We start from the raw sequence: 21,204 nt of genomic DNA on the forward strand, positions 1-21,204 counted from the left end.
ATTGTAATTACTAAAATGTTTTTTTTTTATTATTCTTGGTATATTTGTGGTAACAGATATACTTTCAGCAATGAGCACGCTTCGGTCTCATGAATAAATAACACGCAACGAAGCAGTTCGGCCTGAATGGACGCGGCGTTTCTTTTCGGCAGAGCCAAGTGTAGGTAAAAAGCTACAAAGGCTGAGTTGCTTTGCATGGAAATGCTTAATTACACCGGAATTCAAACATTAAGAAATTGAAACGTGCTGAAACTGTATGTATGTATTAAACTCTATTTAATAAAAAAGAGTTTTAAAAATCCAGAATAACATAAATTTTCCCATCCACCAACCAGACACATCTACACTGTTAAAAAATAAATCCAACAACCACAAAAAACATAAAAGACAAATAAAAAAGTTGCAAATGCTCACCAATATCATGTGACCCAGACCCCTCCTCACCAGACCCCTCAGTATCATATGAAGCATCATCATCAGTGTACAGTCTCCCTGAACCAGACCCTTCATCCCCTGCTTCATCACCCTGCATGAAGGCTTCCGCTGTTGGAGTACTCCACGAGTGTTTTACTAGTAACTGTGGACGAAAATATTGTTTAAAATTATATGTGAAAAAAAAATTACAGGGTAAAAATATTGTTTGAAATTATAGATTTTGCTAAAAAATTCGAAAAATCTTTTTCTTTTTGATTGTAGAGGATGATGTGTTTTATCTTTTATGTAATTCATTTGATTAATGTTTTACGAAATATTGTTTAAAATGACGATTTTATTAATTGTAGAGTTTTCCATATAAATATGTTTTTTTCTTTAATTATTATATATATGAATTTAATAGAACTCCATCAATGCTTTACAATGTGCAATGTGAAAAATAAAATTCAGAATTTTTCTGTGTTTTATTATTAGAGTTCTAATATGTAAAACTGATGTATATTATACATAGCATGATGTCGGATATATACACAGCATACCCTTCATATACACAGATATATGGCAGCTTAACCTGGTCATAGGACCAGTCCTATTAATACAGTTATTGATTTTCATTGTTCCAGTGCTAACCTGAGCTTATTGAATATCACATGAGATTCGGCATGGAAATGGCTTGTCAATTGTCTAGAATATTTATAGTTTAATATACATATATGCAATATTAAAATCGGATATACTATAAAATATATGCTATTTAAGAGATATCTTAATTAAATATTTATGGTCTTACCACAAAACAATTTAAACACAGTCTAACTTTAAACCAGGGATCTGTCACTTTAATAGTTGTTTATGTGAAATATGACAAAACCAGATTAAATTTAAACCCTGTCTAAAGTTTTTTGTGGTAAGACAGAGATTTTTACAACATTAAGCACATACTTGTCTTGCTTGCCGTAATCTATCTCCGAGAACTGCAATTTTGGAATTTTGGTTCATCTCCGTAGAAACTTCTGGATTGTATTTTTGATCACTTATAGAAGCCGATGCGACCAATGCTTTGGTATAACTGTACAGAGAGAAAGTTTATATAAATTACATTGCTAATAAATTTGGTTAAAATAGAGCTTTTTTATTTTTATTTTATTCGCAATCTTATGTATTATTTCGTAAACAAAATGTAACTAAAGAAATTATTTATTTTAAATTATATAGCATTTTGAAAAAAAATTAATACTAAATTCAATATCACAGAGCTTTTATATAAAACTTTTTAAAAAAGGGAACCAAATCGGTATAAACTGGAATAAATATGTCTTAAAGTTTGCACCCAAATTACTTACTCTCCAATGCTTTCCCCGTTCCAGCAGTGCTCATTGCCATCAGCTGCGAAGTCTGTGTCATCGCAGAGTCCATCAGCCAACCCCGCAAAGAGTTTCTTGCTAGCTGCTAGTGTTGCAGCGAATTGCAATAGCTCAGTGTCCGGTGGAGGCGCGCGGAGGGCATCCCGCCTGCTGGTCGTGGCTGTGGGCTGTGGGGAGGTGCTGCTGGCCGTGTCTAGGGTGGACGGTGGACCGCATTCTTGCCGCACCTATTTGTAATAGATGTTGATGTTTTGGTGTGTTTTAAATACAGATTTATGTAAATAGATGTGATGTTTATTCGCTAAGGCTAGATAATAATAGTAATTTTATAGTGAGTAATCAATTATATAGGAATAAATATTAATAACTAATAAATTCTTAATAGATATCATAAATAGTTATTGATTGTAAATAACTCTCTGGCATTTATATTAATAAGTTTTATTTATAGTAACGGGGGGTACTAATAAGCAACAACAATTACACATCAACGACCACGTCGGAATGTGCGAAACTAACATACCGGTTGCCGACAAATTGCACTCGCGATGTGTTATTTATCTATCCGCATATATTACCTTATTGCAATTCAAAGGGATCTTATCCGCGTCATTTGGCGTCATTAGTCTCTGTTTGTCAGTATGAAGTTACGAATATCATCAGCTCAAGACATCGGCGTTCGTGCGTAAATAGCGCCCGAGCCGTGTGAATGCCCTTAGCGACTCGCGACAAGCGCAAATAAACGAAGCCTGGCCGCAAATAGGCGCATAGTTCGTGCTCTGGACTACAACAATTTTGTGCAATTATTCTAAAAATTGCACCTTTACACACTTACGCGGATTCGCGGAACAATTCCCATTGGAATGTCAACAGCTTTTGCGTATGCCTTCACTTTTTGCTCCATATTACATTTGAAATAATTGAAATTCTGTGATGATGTGATGAATTTTAGAATACGTATGTAAAGCTAACTAGTAATTGAAAAGCTCATTAGGGTACAATATACCACAAGGCATTGTTATTCTTATCTTTAAACCTCATTTTATTTAAATATCCATACTAATATTATAAATGCGAAAGTAACTCTGTCTGTCTGTCTATTACTCAATCACGCCTAAACTACTGAACCAATTTGCGTGTTTGGTACGGAGATATTTTGATACCTGAGAAAGGACATAGGCTACCTTTTATTGCGAAATATGTACCACGGGCGAAGCCGGGGCAGACCACTAGTAGGAAATATTTAAAGAAAATGAGGAAAATGAGGTATCTCCCCGAAAGTAGTTAAATTAGTAATAGAACTTTATTTGCGTTAAAGAAATGTTTTCACATTTAACTCACAAAAAATCTTATAAATTTCCAAAGTCAATAAATAATGAATCTCCATATACGTAACATTCTATGATATCGTCGATGTTTATACGCACAATAGACGAAAACAAGAATGAGTTATTACACACAATTTATTAGAAACATTATTCACATACCTATCTCTACGATATTGATCATCAGATTCATAACCCACTGACTAACGCCATTGTCTCAAACTTTAATTAAAACAATTGTTACAGACGTCACGGTTTGTCCTTGCAATATGTCATTCATTATTATTTATTAGCTGAATATTTTGACGCCTAAACGAATTTGAATGAAATAATAATTTTAAATGAAGCATTTTATCTGTTATTTGATATCTTGCTCAAATTGTATTTAAATTTATTTTAAAGCTGCATATTTTTATAACTTCTAATTGTCTATTGTTATGGAATCCTTACGAATATTATAAATGTGAAAGTAACTCTGTCTGTCTGTCTGTCTGTTACTCAATCACGCCTAAACTACTGAACCAATTTGCATGAAATTTGTTATGGAGATATTTTGATACCCGAGAAAGGACATAGGCTACCTTTTATTGCGAAATATGTACCACGGGCGAAGCCGGGGCGGACCACTAGTATTGATATAAATCTAATTAATGAATCAGTATTGATAAAGTTGAAGTGTATAAAAATATACAATATTTATTCGGCTCATTTAGCTCTACATCTTTAAACTTTAAAGGAACTTACAATAATTATAATGGAAAATATACCTAATTTTAAAAATAATACGATAACAAACGAATGAAAATGTGCAATTAACGAATAACACAATTAACTGTTTTTTTTATATTTTCAACGTTAATAAAAACTAATAAAATGATGTTTTACTATTCCATTCTGTTCTTTAATGAAATATTTCATCAAGCTCTTTACATATTATATTGATAAAGCCTCCAACAGCCATTAATTAACACATGTCACTTATAAAAGATAATATAATGTATAGTCACATGTTAATTACTTTTCGAGAACTTTAGTAAAATGGAAAAGATAAGATATGACAATACTTTCCAAGATTTAATGAATACATGTAGGTATAACTTGTCAGATTTATAGGTAATAAAAAATATGGTTGACATAATTAATAAATTATTTAACTTACTTTTTGTGTGCCTTTTCATCAACTTTCATTGATAAAATGATATATTATCTACCTATTACAATGTACCTATAAAATATATACCAATATTTTATTAATCATATATACCGTGTTTCGCGGAAAACTAACTATATTGCAGTCATTGGGGAATTGTGAAAGCTCTATAAAGAAACTACGCAAACCAAACTTAATATGATGAGATGTTTTCCAGTAATAAAATTGAACAAACATTAACCAGGAAATGTTCACTGTACTATTTTTATGAATATATTCATACACTATACAGGCTGAAGAGTGGAGGAATATTTTATTCATTAATTTCGCGTTAATTAGTGCAAGGGCTTTATTAAATCAAATATGTATTATGTTAAGAAGTATAACATAAAATATTATTATTTTCTAATTTCATCTCGTTGTTTCATTGATCCATCCATTCATTGATCATAAACTTTCTCAGTTAAAAACATTAAAATAATCTTTTTGACACCTGTCAAACTGAAATCCTTCTTGCAAAGATATACAAACACAAAGCAAATACATTTGAAAAAACAAAACTTTCCTCCACCTAGCTAGCTAGCACTAGCAAAAACAAACTGGAAACCAAAATTGATGACTTAATCACAAGAACTATAATTTAGAGGTATATATTCTCAAAAATAACAGGCTGTCATATCGCTATTTGAATCTATCAATAGCGGCTAAACGTTTTAAATTGAAGCTGTATAATCTATACAAATAGTGGGCTGGTGTGTGGGCGACAAGTGCTTGTAATTAATTCGTCTTTGAACATCCGGACTTGCGTAAAAGTTCAATCGTAGTCACAGATAAGGCAATATCAGAAAAGAGGTTAAGGTTTTATAAATTAGTGTACAGCAGGTACATTTAAAGCGTTATTGTGTAAGATGAAAATCGAGTTTTCTAAATTAATGGGATAGTAAGGATATTTGTCATGGTGATATATTTCAAACACACAAACTTTAATTTAATTCAAAAGAAAAGCTTGGGTTCCATGGTCATGATTAAAAATATACGGTATACATTATGTAGTGAATTTTTTTTAATGAATATTCACCTGTTTTAGACTGCTACGAATATTATTAACATTAACTCAATCTCCTCATAAAGCATGATGCTTTAGATCAAGATAAAAAGAAAGATTCCTCGAATATTGAAATAAAAGAAAATTAATTAGGCGCTCCAATCATTAGTGATAAATATTTAAAACAAAACAACACGGTCTGTTAAAATGTCTGGCGCCTTTAACGAATTTACATTAAACCATCAATATTATTGCAAATGAAAATCGAAACAAACATTAATATTCAAAAATACCGGTTACATTTCACCAAACGCGGGTCGAATCAAATCGAGTCGTTAAAAAATCAGTAGTCGTAGGCAGATAGTGTCATGGCCATAAAGAAACTATCGAAGTTCAATAAATAAGTGTGATGCGGCGGTTTATCAATAAAATTGCGTAGTCGATTGGCTGCGCCGGCGCCCACGTGGCCTGTGGTGCAAGTCAAGTGAGCAGCGACTTACTTGGAAAAGAGAAATCGTACATTGATACTTGCCCTCGAAGTTATATACTTACGAATAAAAACCACTGATAGTGAAAAAAGGTTTTCATGTAAGGATGCGAAAGATCACTTATACGAGTACACGCAGTTTCCGATCAATGTTGCTTACAAGAAAACTTATAAAATTTATACCGAAAACACAAGATTAGCAATGGAATATAATCGCAAAATAGTAGTTCAGTATACCGTCTACCGTCAACAGCGCTATAATCCATTACTATAGTATTTATCCATACATACTTATTGTGCAAAAAAGAAATACCATTGCAATACGAACCTTCTATTTTGCTTAATCGTGTTAACAAAATCGCTAGCCGCTTATTCCGTAAACTCTATCGCAGAGAAAGCTCGTTGCGTGGGCGGGCGCCGGCGCTTCAACCTGATGGAACTCGAGACGCGGATTGTTGTAACATTTGATGACTTTTCACTCGCGACGATGCTAATGACCTTACGATTTTTACCTCATTCCAAATTTGAAATTAGCTTTTTTTACGATTTGTTAAATTATGACCAGTCACGACTTAATCGAAATTCGAATCATGCGTTTTGTTTTGTGCTAATAAAATTAAATTTAAAATTTAACTAATATTTGGTACATTAATTAATACTAAATTGATATGATGATTGAAAAGATTAAGATATGCTTGATTTTAATATTATTACGTACCTACCTATAGACTTACGTCTTTTATTAGCAAAACGAAAATAAATTTCAAATTTCAATCTACATATTTTCAATCTCTATAGGTATTTAAAGTTTACTTCAACTGTATGAAAAAAAAATGTTATGTAATACACAACTTAGAGTCATCTACAGTCGTAACATAATCCACGGAGAGACACAATGTCAACATAATCCGAATCCCTGCCTTCTGTGGAATACCTTTTGATAAAGGGATCCTTTGAAACCCCATCCACTGTCTAACGATGTGATTTTTTTAATCTTTGGCGAATAAAGCAGAAAAATCAGCTTAAATGTTAACACCGTTTGCGAAATGTATTTGCTTTATCCATAATTTCAAGTGTGCTTTGCGGGTTCTTTTTGTGTTTTAGTTACATATATTATTTAGGTTGTTTTAGAGGTTACTTCGTAACTTTAACTCAATTAAGGTTTATGTATTATACATGATAGTATTAAAACAGTAAATTCACATAATTTTAGGGCACTGTTACAATTTATTTAATTTTTGTTTCTTTACGACATTATAATATGAAAGCTAATCTTTTCTAATAAATCTATACCTATCGCAAAATTACATCTTATTCAATATCTATTTACCATAGACAAACCGAACTTCGTAACCGTAAAACCTACCCAAATCAAAGTTTCCTTAAGTTCTAATAAGTTACAAAGAAAGTAAGTAATCGAAAATTTTATCGATAAGCAACCGATCCCTAAAGTTGTATCCTGCGAATTCTTGGGGGAGTGGAAGCCGCACCAAAGCTATTAGTATGAAAATTGAAAGTCAACATTTTACCTACAGACTTCGATGCTTTCTAGAACGATTTACGACCGCGTGGAGCGGCATTGTAATGGAATATTAAATGTTTACTCTTTATCGTAAAAGTACTTTGTTGAAGTAACTTTAAAAAAGTCATTATGTTTAAGAGACGACCTGTATTGACAAATTATGATCCTTTATCCAGGTACACATGAGTAAGTAGGTATAATACCTAACCTATTTATAGCATATTTATAACATAATATATTGATAGCATATTTTCATATATGTGCCTCCGATATTCCTATTGATAATCGAAGCAATTGTAACTAATTACAATGAGAACACGTTACTAGTTCAATGCTACGACATGGCTTAGTAACATCTAAGGTCACTTCAGTTTTATTGTCATTAACTTTGCAATTTACGACGATCAATTGTGATCAACGGGTGTGAAGACTGTCAAGGGGACATAGGGCAAACAGATGTTTACTAATGATGTGTAAGGATGTGTACTCACACACAGAAGTTCAGTTTGTATTATCGTTATAATTTAGTAGGTGTGTTGGTTGAATTTTGTATTCCAAAATAATATATGTGTACGTAGTTTACATGACAATTATATCGTTTTGATTGCTAGGACTATTGTGTGATAAAACAAGGAAAACTTCATCGTATATTTGGAAGCATTTTCCTAGCCAAGATCAATTGAGAGCTGCTTTAAACGAAGTATTATGTGAGCAAAATGTGAGCACAACAATTTTAGAGAATTGAAAGCGGTAAAAGAAACACTTAACAGTGAATTATAATGATCCGATGTATAGAATGATGTATTATGTCGAATTCAATGTAGCCCACATTTGCTCTTCAATGCTTTCACGATTTCAATATTCATTAAGTGGAAGCCCACGCGTACTGAGCCTATTATCCGCGAAGCAAATTCAACATAAGCACTTATACATTCGTACCGCGAGCATACAATAAAATTTAACCACTCATTGTACTTAGAACTACATTCAAATAAAAATGGAATAAATCTATAATTTGAAATGTTTAAAAATTTATAGCGCATTTTAAACTACATATTATGTAATTAACATCGTTATTTCTCTGTTCCAACTGTCATGTAAGTGGTCAATTTATGCTCAAATGAAAAATGATACTCAAAAATGAGCAAGCTTTAATGATATGTAAATCGTGTTATGTGTAAAGAGATATAATCTATATAATTAGTAACACATTAAACATATTTCCGTCTAAAGGTATAATTCGTTTAAGCGTCTGTGGTTTAGCGAAGACGTTCTTTGCCCTGCGCCCACGATTGACCTGAACTTCGCCCACGTGCACACTTTATGGGCTCATAATTTCACATAAATTTATAATAAGAAAATTTCAAACTTTATTGCCTGCAGATGAACTGCAGTGTTGTTCGATTTTGAAGAACATAATACTACAATAAAAAATAATGTCTTATTCTATTTTATTCATTTTGAAAAACTGCTAAAATTAAAGAGCGATTGAAATATGCAGGAATGAATTTTTTTGGGAAAGATACGTTTTGAAACAAATCTTATTTATGTTTGGTCGAGATGATAAGCGAAACCTAACTATTTTTTAAAGAATTAACTATTCGAATAAATTTTGCTGTGTCCATTTGATGCTTCACAAAAGATAACAATAAAAATTTGTAGTAATAAAATTTGAATTATTGTAAATTTTATTGGTTGTGAAAACCGAATGTTTCAAGTTTTCGTGTCTGGTTGTTAAGCGAAGTTGTGTGGCGTACTGCCAGTGTGAAAGTTTGAGGAAACATTTGTTAACTACAAATTGCAGTTAGCCAAGATTACATCCAGCCGTCAAAGTAGGTACTTTAGTGCATTATTATAATTGCATTATGATTTATTTCTATCATTATGAATGTAATAATAGGGATGTAGTTGAAACTCTTTCTTAAAAGAACATCACAACTAGGTATTTTAACTTGGATACTGATACCACATACTGAAGCTAAAATATAAATAGAGACTAAATAATATGGAAATAGATATTAGTTGCAAATATCTTATAACTGTTTTCATTTCGTATACAGGTTTTAATTATTCATAAACTAGATTTTTTACATAGGAATACTTTGTTTTGATACATATAAATCAATTTTATGAATGCCTATCCATTCTATTATACTTTTAAATATTTATTATCTATAACTTGATGCAAATTTAAGTCGTATTAATAAATTAGCTTTTGTATTCATGCTGTTCATGTATATAGCGATAAAATGTTTTGTTTATTTTTTATTTAGCTGCATTAGTAGGAACTGAGCTCATTATTTATCTATGTTCAGTTGCATTGTCGTTTCCCGCCATAAATTATACTCTAGGTCAGTGACATTTAGCTAGCAAGCTCAAATGGCGTGCAAAATGCACAACTTATTGCTTCGTTCGCTGTAAATCAAAAGTTAAGCTCATTGTAGATTCAGAAGCATATTTTATGCAGAAAATTATCTCGTTCGCACAACTTGTGTACTTAGCGGCTGTAAATTAGTTTAAATTTAGTTCTGCAGCCCGTTTTGTCTACCTGATGAAGTGTTATTAATCAAAACTCTAGATAGATTTGTTTTGTAATAGCGGATATAGCGCTAAATATTTGTTATAGGTGACTATTATGCAGTGGTGCTGAATCTATAGTATCTTTGTGTGGTATTGAGAACGATTATCAATCTCATAGTAATAAAGGATCCAGCATACACTTAGATCATTAAGTTAATGGTCTAAGAGCATACAGCATTTTTTTACATTAAAAATATGATACAAACATTTAGAGTTCATAACATAGTTCTAATTTCCCCTGAAAGTGATGCCTAGATGTTTATTTAATCTTATCTCAGCGATTCTCGCCAACAAAATTACAAGGACGTGTAGTCAAGAGGCGAGTCTGCTTTGTGCTAGCAATATACGAGGTGAGAGACAATTTAAACATAATGTAATATGTAGCGAGGGCATAAACCACTATATATTGCATGTGTCGTGTGAGAAAAATTACTCCACTTTAAAGAGATTTTCTTCAAAATATTATATGGTTAAGTGTGACGGATTTTGGCCAGGATAAAATTGCACGATTTTTGAGGTTTGAGAAACTTATTGTATACATAGAGCCAACGCATAGAGTCTTCGAATGTGACTGACTACAAAATAAATAAATAAATAAATAGAATTATGGAAATCGGTCAAGCCGTTCACGCGTGATGCCGATGCCGTGAGCCCGTGACCAAGAGCTAAAGGGATTCATTTTTATATAATATAGAGATTTTTAAATATACAAGGTTTTATTTTAACATAGCTATGTTCATCAATGAACAATGGACGTCGCGAGGCAATGAGTTACCGGTAGTGACTTACCTACCGGACTTTTTGTTTAGTACAATACACATCTTCTATCAAATCAAAATCAAAATCAAATCAAATCAAATTTTTGATTTTGATTTGATTTGATTCTATCAAATGACTCACCAGATTTTACAAGAAAACGTAGGTACCTTTTTCTCCAAAATCACGTGAATCTCAAGCGCGTGCATGATCGCCTCCGAGACCCTCGCGTCCAGCGCCCGCAGCGCGGCGTCCGCGTCCGCGCGCGCGAGCCGCTCCACGCCCTCCACGTAGCCCGCCCACGGCGCGTCCAGCTCTGATACTAGGGAACCTATGCAGCTGTTGAGGATAGTAAATAAATAAAAAAAAATACGTGTGGCACGCGGGGACTGCCGCGGTAAAGCTATTGCATAGCATGCCTTCAAGCCACACCTCCGCCTGTCGGAGTGGGGAGCGTGAGGTTTTTCGTTACGCAATTTCTGGATTCGGTCCCCGCGATAGAAGCTATGCAATAGCTTAATAAATAAATATACTTTTTAAGTAGGTATAGAAAAAGAAGAGCGTGTGTGAGCACACGTGTCAGAAGTGAAACTTCTTTGGCAAGAGTCGAAGATACCAAAATCGTAGAGAGCATGAGGCAGAAATCAAACCCGCGTCTTTTGCTACTAATAGTAGTTTTATAAATGTATGTATGTTTAATATTTAATACATTAATATTTCAAATAATTTATATCCTCCGATTTGAATCATTCGTTACTACAATACCTACTACTTATACGCTACTCAAAGATACCTACTAATTAGCTAAGATAAATAAAAATAAAAAAAATAAAATAAAAATAGTTTATTTACCCTTCTCAATTTCATACAATATGGAGTAGTAGGGCCCTCCTAGTAAGTTTAATATAAAACCTGTGTCAGGAGGACCCGCTCTTCCTTAACTTAAAATAGGTTATCTACATGAGAAAAATAAACTGTTTAAATAACAAAATATTAATAGTTAAGTGTGGAGTGTATTCGTGTGTGTGTGTGTGTGTGTATGTATTGTGTGTGTGGGCGCATGTGTGCGTGTGTGTGTGGGTGTGTATGTGTGTGTGTTTAGATTTGTCATTTTATGTATGAGCACGAGTTTGTGAGTGAACAAATTTAATAGCAATTAATATATTTTAGTAGCGTATGATTATGATTAAATTTAAATAAATAATATAGAAACAATAATTACACAGTGCATGACGTAGCAAGGAGTTTTTCTGTGTCATCATAATTTAGTGTTTTTAGCCAGTTCGTTGTTTTGTTTTTTAAATCACTACACGTTAATCTATTAATGTTTAATAATTTATTAAGATGATTATATATATAAACTGAGTTAGCTGAGTATTGGCGTCTGGCAAAAACAGTTTTGGTACAACGAGTTTTGATTACATCCTTCCTTCTTCTTCCCTCGACTGTGGTATGAATTAATGGTGTTTTTTTGTGTGTTTTTATTGTAATAAGTAAGATGTATAATTGTCTAACTGATAGTAAATCACATAGTTTAAACAGATCTGTCGTTGGAAACCGGCGCGGTTTTTGATACATGACTTTCAAAAGACACCTATGCACACGCTCCATTTCTATAAATTTAGATTTGTTAGCCCCCCCCCAAATAGGAATACAATATGCTAAGATTGATTGAACTAAGGACTTGTATATTTGATTCATAAGTTTATGTGAAGTTACGTGTCTCAAAGATTTAAAAATCCAGATTAGTTTCCGTGCTCTTTCGTTCATATAGTCAATGTGTGAATGCCAAGATAAGCGGTGATCAAGTATGATCCCGAGATATTTTGTAGTAAATACTTTTTCAATAGTGTCGCAATTGCAATTTAAATTATCTGTTCCATCGCATTCGTGGAGCTTAAGGTTAAGATTAGGGTTAGGTTGTGTTTTATTATTAATTGAAAAGCATATGTAGTTAGTTTTTTTAATGTTCAGAGTGAGGAGATTACTTATTAACCAATCAGAAATTTTAGAAATACCTATTTGTGCCGCGTTAAAGACTGATATCCATGAGTTCCCACTAAATACTATCGCCGTATCATCTGCGTAAGAGTAGATTTTTCCATTTAATATACTTAAATTAGTTAGATCATTGATATAGACTAAAAAGAGCGTTGGCCCGAGAACGCTTCCCTGTGGCACACCACAGGTAACGCCTCTGTCACAGCTAATATAATTTTCTATTTTTACACATTGAGTACGCTCTGTTAAATAACTTTCCAATAGATTTAGGGGTGTACCACGAATGCCTGCATGTTCCAGCTTACGGATAAGGATAGGGATGGAGACGGTGTCAAATGCCTTTTTCAGGTCTAGAAAAACAGCCAAACATTTTTTGCCTTCATCCAGTCTGTCAGATATAAGAGATGTTAATTTCAACACAGCATCTTCGGTTGAAAGACCGTGTCTGAACCCAAACTGTGAATCGGAGAAGATGTTATATTTTTCAAAGTAATTGAGGAGTCTACTATTAATGAGCTTTTCGATAACTTTAGAGATTGCTGGCAGAACCGAGATGGGGCGATAATTATTGACATCGGATCCATCCCCACCCTTATACACCGGAACAACTACTGACTTTTTTAGCTGAACAGGGAATACACCTGTATTAAAACATAAATTCGCTAGGTGACAAATAGCAGGAGCTACAATAGGCGAACAAATTTTAAGAAATTTTGTAGGTATTTTGTCCCACCCTGGGGCACTATCAGATTTTAACGTCGTGATTATTGTATTAACTTCACTGATATCTGTTTTTAGAAGAACGAAAGAGGAGCTGTGTTTGTTAACCGTGTCTGAAGTAGGGTTCCTTACCATATTAGAATTTTTAATCAAAAGTTGATTTGCTAACTCTTTACCGACACCAACGAAAAAATCATTGACCAAATTTACCGATTTGCAAGGAGAAGAATCCGACTTGAGAAGATCTTTACTATGTAATTTAGCTGGTTTAAAGTTGGTAATTTGTCTTATCGACTTCCATAATTCTTTTGAGTTTTTAGCTGCTTTATTTAATATTTCTCTGTCATAATTACGTTTTAATTTTTTAATCAAATTATTACAATGGTTTCTGTAACGTCTGTATGTAAGTTTTAAAATTTCGTTTAGAGGGTCTGCTTTAACTTTAAGTTGCATTTGATTTCTATTTCGGATACACCTGAGAATACCTGCTGTTATCCATGGTTTAATCGTTCGTTGTTTTTTGGTTGTTCTTTTAATTGTTTTACTCTCATCCAATGCCTCAGATAAATATAACTGTAGGTACTCTGTGACTAAATTAGGATCATCGCACAATAACAAAGACTCTAAATTCTTTTGAAGAAGCCTGTCATAGGCTAAATCATAATTCACATATTCGGTAATTTTTGAATTTACTGTATGAATTTTAAGTTTCGATACACATAAGAAGATTGTTAGATGATCAGTGATACTGGTATTTAATACAGCAGCATTTGCCGAAAATTTTGTTTTGTTTAGCTTCACCATAAAGTGATCTAAGCAACTAGAATCCCTCGTTGGCAGCGTGTGTGCAGCAAGAAAACCATGATCAGCTAGCATATTTAAATAATTACCTCTATTATTACGATCATAGGATTGTTCGTTTATACTATTCAGAATGTCAATATTTATATCTCCTGTTATAATTATGTTACGATGTGATTTTATATTTTCAAGGTGGTTATTAAGAGATTCTACATATTCAGACGCATTTTGTTTAGAGGGCGATCGGTAGATGCCCAGAATGGTAAGGTCAAGGATTTCCAGCTGCACACAGGATGCATGCACCAATTTAATTTCTTTTAGGTTAGGTCTAAGATAGGATTTAGCATAGATAATAACTCCATCGTTTTGATTTTGATTAAATACCGATTCTAGTGCAGTATAATCAGGGATTTGTGGAATGGGTTTGAATTTATTTAATCTACATTCTGTAAAAATTAGTACGTCCACATCAAATTTTAGAACCGATACAGTTGTTAGGAAGTCATTTAAGTTACGATAGATACTTCTTATATTTTGGCACATTATAGTAAGATCTGAATTTGAAATATTTATGGATTTAGTAAGGTCCTGTATATCACAACTTATTTGTGGAAATGGCATCGTTTGATCTAAGTCTCTTATTGCATAAAGTTGATTAACTGCCGCCATTTTTAAAGTTAGTGTACACATGATGTATCAGTGGGGCTTTTATTAAATATAATTCAATGATAAAAAATTGATACTGGATGATAATGTCATAATCAAAACAGGTTATGTTTGAGATGTTGAAGTATATAGTAATTAGTTTAGATCCCCTCAGTAAGAGGCCAAGAGGTTTTATGAACTCGTAAGACTGTTTGAATAATAGTAATATGTGTGCGCATTTTGTGTATGTGTGTGAAGTGTAATTGATGATAATCGTAAAAGTATGTGTGGTGTGAGTTAAAATATGAGTTGGATTAGTAGGCAGGTGAGTGGAATAGTATACTGAGATACATCGAAAATTCAAACTAGTTGAGGCATCAAACAATTCTAACACCTTAATTACAATGCAACAATTAAAAGTAGAGTAAAAAATAATATATAAAACTAGCACTAGAGCAGTTAATGAAAGACAATTAAAAACAGATAGTAGTACCGCAAGTCATGCTTGTGTCGCAGTTTGCTGTTGCTGCATTAACTGATGAACTTGTGACTCGGTTTTTATGGTGATAATTGAAGATTTTTCATCCTTTCTCACGTATATACGACCAAAAGACGTCCAGCAGAACTTGAAGTTACCCGATCTTGTAAGATCTCTTGCGAGAAAAAATAGACGAGCACCCTTTTGAGTTAATTGTTCAGAGATGAAAATAGGGGTGTCACTATTCGTCATGAGTCCCAAGTGTTTCGCTTGTAGCTTCGTTTTGTTTTTAATATTAAAGGATTTCGCCATACTTAGTATATCACGTTTTAATAATGCAGAGCTCATCTCGATTACAATAGTTGAGTTCTTTACAGTGTCCCCATTGTGGGACTTGGGACGCACTCGAAAGATATCCCGAATTTGTGATTTATCCAATTTACAATCAATATTTCTGGACAGGTGTAAAAACATATTTATTAAATCTTCTCTCGATTCTCCACTTTGTATTGGAACATTTTTTATCTCAATGTTTGTTTTACGAATAACCCTTTGTGCATCTTCGACTTTCTCTTCTAGCATGACAATATATTCTCTATCCTTCTTTGCCTGAATTTCCATATCTTGTATTTTTCTTTTGTATTCTTCATTCTGACTCGTTAGCAGGGCGATGGAATTGTCTATATTGTGATTGGATTCCTGTATTTCTTTAATTTTCGCTGCAATAGTCTGTAGTTCTGATTGTTGATTAATCGTAAAAGTAGAAAACATGGCTTTAAACTCCTCTTTGAACTTATTGAATTCAAAACTTAGATCATCTTCCCGTCCTCGCTTAAGTCTTTGGGTAATATAAGTTGATGATTGGGAAGTGTCAGACAACTCATTTAAACGGGAGTCCGAAGAAGATTTATCCGAAATCATGCCTGGGGATAAGCCAGTCTTCTTGGTCGGTGGACTACGTTTAAGTGGCATTTTCAATTAATAATCGCAGTTAATTTTCTCAATAACAAAATATAATGTTTACAGTAACCGGTTTAAGTACCAGGGAATAATGAACAAGTAGAGGTAATCAATCAATTTATATGCAAAAGAGTTGCGAATATATTTCTTTCTCAGCTGTACAAAGGAGCAAGTCACAGTAACAGGAGCACAAAGGTTGATAGGAGGCTTCTAAATAATTATTTCTCATTAACGCAATTATGCGTTCTTCTTTTAACTTCAATTTCAATTAATTAAATAATCAATCAATGAGATCTTTAAGGCCAGTTTAATCTTTTATATTCAAGTGATGTACAAGGGTGACATAAACAACTAGCGGTCCGCCCCGGCTTCGCCCGTGGTACATGTTTACGTTTTCTCTACATAAGAACCATCCTCGTACTTCAAGGAATATAATAAAAAAAGAATTATCGAAATCGGTTCAGCCGTTCTCGAGTTATGGAATTACAACGAAAAGTGGCATTGATTTTTATATATTAGATTAAGATGTTTGATAGTTAATACATCACAAAGTCTCAGAAGAAATTTGAATAATAATTATTGTATTCATCTAATATTGGCACATCCACCAGGGTCTCATAAGTCTGAGGAGGTGTATTATTGCTCGTATAGTTCTTATATAGTTTTCGTATAGTAAATTTTTTCGTACCTTTTTAATAGTAGTTTTATGAATGAAAGACGGGGCGCAACGAGCGGCTGCAGCGTAAGTTGTCACTTGGTTGTCACAGTTGGAGTGAGCAGGACAGCGAAAGGTAACTTAAAGATGTAGTTATTAAAAGATAACGCAGCGGAATTGTACTAGGACCGCAACAACAGTAAGGAGGTTTATCACACGTTCTTGTACACTCAGCTTCTTGCAAGTATGCGCTCCTATTTTTCGTGATGGATTTTAATGTGAATAATTGCTATTTATTGAATAAACTAATCAATAAGCACTACGGTTAAAGACACAACTGCACGCGAGCGTGGTCCGAGAGGAAGAGGAAAGATGAAATTAAAATGTCATGAAACGATATTCGCACTTTACTATTATACTCAAGCAGCTAAAAAATAATCCTTATAATTAATGACCGCAACTCATTAAGATATATTTTCACAAGAACTCAACTTTTAAAAGTTTTAGTAGATAATATATTATGAGACATAAATCCTTTCTATTTTGCTTTCGTTTAAATTGCTAAAAGCTCTATCAAAACAAATTATCACGAAGCGACATTCAGGATTTAAGAAATTTATTATAACGGTACAATTTTCAATCTCGCAAAAGAATCAAGACCTAAATTTTGTAGCAAAACATTTTCATATAATGGAAAAATAATTTTCGTTTCCTTTTCTTACTAAATGTAGGCTAGCTCCGTAATTAGAGATCCTTTGTTTTCTTTTAGTGTGGAAAACGAGTGCATGTTGTTTTTAAAAAGATTCCCATTTTCATATCGGAAAAGCGTAAAAATGTTTTCTTTGTTTATTTTCTTCATTTATTGCTATGGTATAAGTATCTAATTGAAATTGATAATAATGGTGTGGCATTAAAAGTTAATTATACGTATGTATACGATACGTAAAACGACATTTGACGCAAGTAATTCATTTTAAACATCAAAAAGAAAACCACTCTCCCATATATCCATTTACTATCTCTAAAGATATATTTTAAATAACTCACCCTCTCGCAACATTAAGGCAATAGCTTCTACAGGGGCTGACTTCGAATCCCTTGCATCTCGAACAGCCAGCCAACCGCAGGATCTTATTGGAGCACTCCTCATTGGAATTAATGACTTGCTCACTGGCTGTCAGAGCACCAGCGCCCACCGCAAGGACTTGCAATAAGGCTCGTGCCGCTTCAAGCGATTTTGATAGAGATGCACCCAACTGTATAGAGAGATACACGTTTATCAATTTATTTTTATAACAAAAATGCATTTATTATATGTGTTAAAATTTGAACAACTACAACGGAAAATTTACAGAAAAAAACAATCTTTAATTTATTAATAAGAAAAAGAAATGAAAAAAATTATGTACCTGCAAATTACTTATATTTAATATCTCGTGGTATAAAGTTAACGTTTTTTATGGTGGGGAAAGCCTATTTATTAATCCCTAGAATGTCATTATTTAACATTATTTAATTTTAGGTTCACGTAACGTAACTATGGAATTTACCGTTTATTAAGCTTTCGCAATTCGCATACATTTTCATTAAGAAGTAAATTTAAGAACTCCAGTATGCAGTAATAGAAAATATTTTACCTGTTGTGGCACTTCGCCAAACGGCTGAACGGCATCATAAGCGTCTTTTAAGCACGCTTCGTACTCTGGGGTGAATTGCTTCGCGTCCAATCTCAGCACGTTCTGATACGCAACCGGGAATACCTCTCGAAAGAACTTTTTCGTGCTCTGAGCCATGTCTTTTGGAGGCGGCGATCCCAAATCCACCCCATTCGTGTCTTCGATTTCTGGATTTGATCGTAGCAACGTTCGAATGTCATCGTATAATGTCGCTAAAGGTGCGTGAGCTCTCGTCGCGTGACTCCGATACAGTTGCGAGAATAGCACAGCTGTTTTGTTTTGAGACTGCTGTGATAACGCTGTCAGATGTTCTGAAAACAAAATGCGATTGTTAATATAAACAATAAAATGTAGAATTTTGGGCAACAAATGAAAATAAATGAGTGTTAATGACATGCAATGGGGTTAATGTAAATTTCGGCCAATTATTTTGTTAAAGTTAATCTATTCTCTAATCTCGAGGTGTTTGTTAAAGTTTATCTATTAGAAAACTATAAAAAAATATATTCTAAAGAACATTTAACTTTTAATATTCCAGAGTAGTGCCGTAAAAAGACGTGCAATTTCTTGCATTTTTTTGCTCTATTTCTACGGTGTAATGACTGGCGGGCGGCGGGTGCCAACGACCGCTGCCCACTTCTCAAATAGCATTCAACTATTTAATAGCTCAAAATGTGACTCGATGATATATTTATTTTACGCTATCTCTATTCAGTCGAATAAATTACTTTTGTTTGAAAAATAACAATGATTTGTGATCTATAAGCGCTTATAAATGTCGGCATTATTAATGCTCATTTTAGTTCAGTTTATCCGTATTTTAAGAAGATACGTTTTTTCGCATCATTATGAGAATGGTATGTTGTAATAATAAAACATTGAATTATGCAATTTAATCAATAAGAATTATTAAGTAATTCATAAGCTTTTATTGTCTTATCTACATATCACTCCTTACTGTTGTTATATTTGGGAGGACAAACAACGCACTCATAAACTTTGATAACGAACATACAGAGAAGCTTTCTTTGACAAACTCGTCTTGTAAATAGTTATGTAATTCAAGCTCAGCGACGCAAACTAAAATCAAACAGTTCACAAACAAACAGGCTTAACAAAGCCTAAGTTAATACATATTGTAACGTCTCATATTTGAATTCACAACACCTGGAGCCTACCTTATCTACTAGGAATGTAAGGAAAAAGATCAAATGCTTAACATTCTTGAGATATACCTAGTTAAGACTTTGCGTGAAGTCCATTGATATTACACATATATTTTAACAGAGGCTTGAAATGATTTCCGGTAGGCGCCGAGCCGCCGAGGCACAACATAGAAGGATTAAGTTAGGATAAAGGGTCTCGTGTATTAATTTATTATCGGGAGACAGTTTGTTTTTATCCCTTTTATGTCAAGGCCTTACTTAATATAAGAACATATTTTTGAAATGGGCCGTGTGAAAACATTATACCAATAAGCATTAATCATCAGCATTAATTAAAATTAGAACACAATACTTTCCAGGGTCGAAAGGTTAAAGGAAAGATAAAATTTTTCCATTTAAGAAAATCTACAACAAATCTGTTAAAATACGCGCTCCTAAAAGCTCTGCACGCTAAGTGCTACATTGTTATTCTATACGAATAAAAAGTGAATTAAGTTTACATGAAGGGAGTGTTTTGTGTATAAGAGCGAGTCTTTGAAGTTACAATTCAAAGACATTCAGGCGAGGAATATGAAATGGCACGGACATGTGCGCTTTTATACAGGGCCAGTATCTGAATGCTCATACGAAAAGTGTTTGGTAATGTTACGAACGCTGCATTTGGCATTTATAATGGAAGAGTATTAAATATTCTATAGTAGTTGTACACAGCTTATGTGTGACGACAGATGGCATAGCAATAAGGCTTTAACACGGTAGAGGAGGGCTAATGAGTAGATTTGCCTTGTCACCTTATGTAAGCGCCGCCCTGTCACATTCGCTTTGTAGAATTGCGGATGTGATTTCCTCAGGTATAATAATACAATAACAAGGATGCCGTAAACTTTTAAGTTTGTAAAGAAATTCTTATAAATTTCGATAATAGAAAAACATTTTGTCGTGATACTATACATTTACTGGTTTAATCGTTAGAACTACCGATAAATTTATTTCATAATGTACCAATTAAAGTATATTTATTTTAGTACCTTACTTTATTAATTCTGTGAAAATTACACCCATGAAATTTTCTCAAAACGTTAAAAACAGCGCAATAAAACACTAATAAATTGTTTATCTAATGCAAACTCTTCCAATTTAAATATTTTACGTGTAATTTCAGAAAAGTATCTATGTTAATATTTCAGTTTACAATACTTAGCCCATTTCTCTTCAATATTGCCACATTATATTCATAAATCGTGGCCCATAAATACACATTTAAGTTCCCGGGAAAATATTTTGCGTTCCCTACATCATTTTATTTTCAGTATGTTTTTACTGTAAGATTAATGATAGCCGCCATTTTAGTCCGCGCTTTCGCTATGTTAAGAATAAATCTACGTTATTCAAGGCTCGTTTTAAGTCGCGTGTCGGCAAATATGATTTATTTACTTGA

The 21,204-nt window shown here is 33.2% G+C and overlaps 1 protein-coding gene across 1 annotated transcript in view; it reads right to left on the bottom strand.

The window, feature by feature from the left end:
• The window catches only part of LOC123698908 (division abnormally delayed protein), a 93,481-nt gene that overhangs the window by 1,292 nt on the left and 70,985 nt on the right, over positions 1 to 21,204 (bottom strand). The window contains exons 3-8 of the mRNA XM_045645734.1: positions 18,562 to 18,911; positions 17,972 to 18,180; positions 10,835 to 11,003; positions 1,779 to 2,026; positions 1,378 to 1,504; positions 415 to 577 (exon numbers count right to left, since the gene is read on the bottom strand). Of these exons, the coding sequence (XP_045501690.1) occupies positions 415 to 577; positions 1,378 to 1,504; positions 1,779 to 2,026; positions 10,835 to 11,003; positions 17,972 to 18,180; positions 18,562 to 18,911 (1,266 nt within the window). The remainder of the gene's footprint in view (positions 1 to 414; positions 578 to 1,377; positions 1,505 to 1,778; positions 2,027 to 10,834; positions 11,004 to 17,971; positions 18,181 to 18,561; positions 18,912 to 21,204) is intronic.

This window comes from Colias croceus, chromosome 2 (genome assembly GCF_905220415.1).
Source record: "Colias croceus chromosome 2, ilColCroc2.1".
Lineage (NCBI taxonomy): Eukaryota > Metazoa > Arthropoda > Insecta > Lepidoptera > Pieridae > Colias > Colias croceus.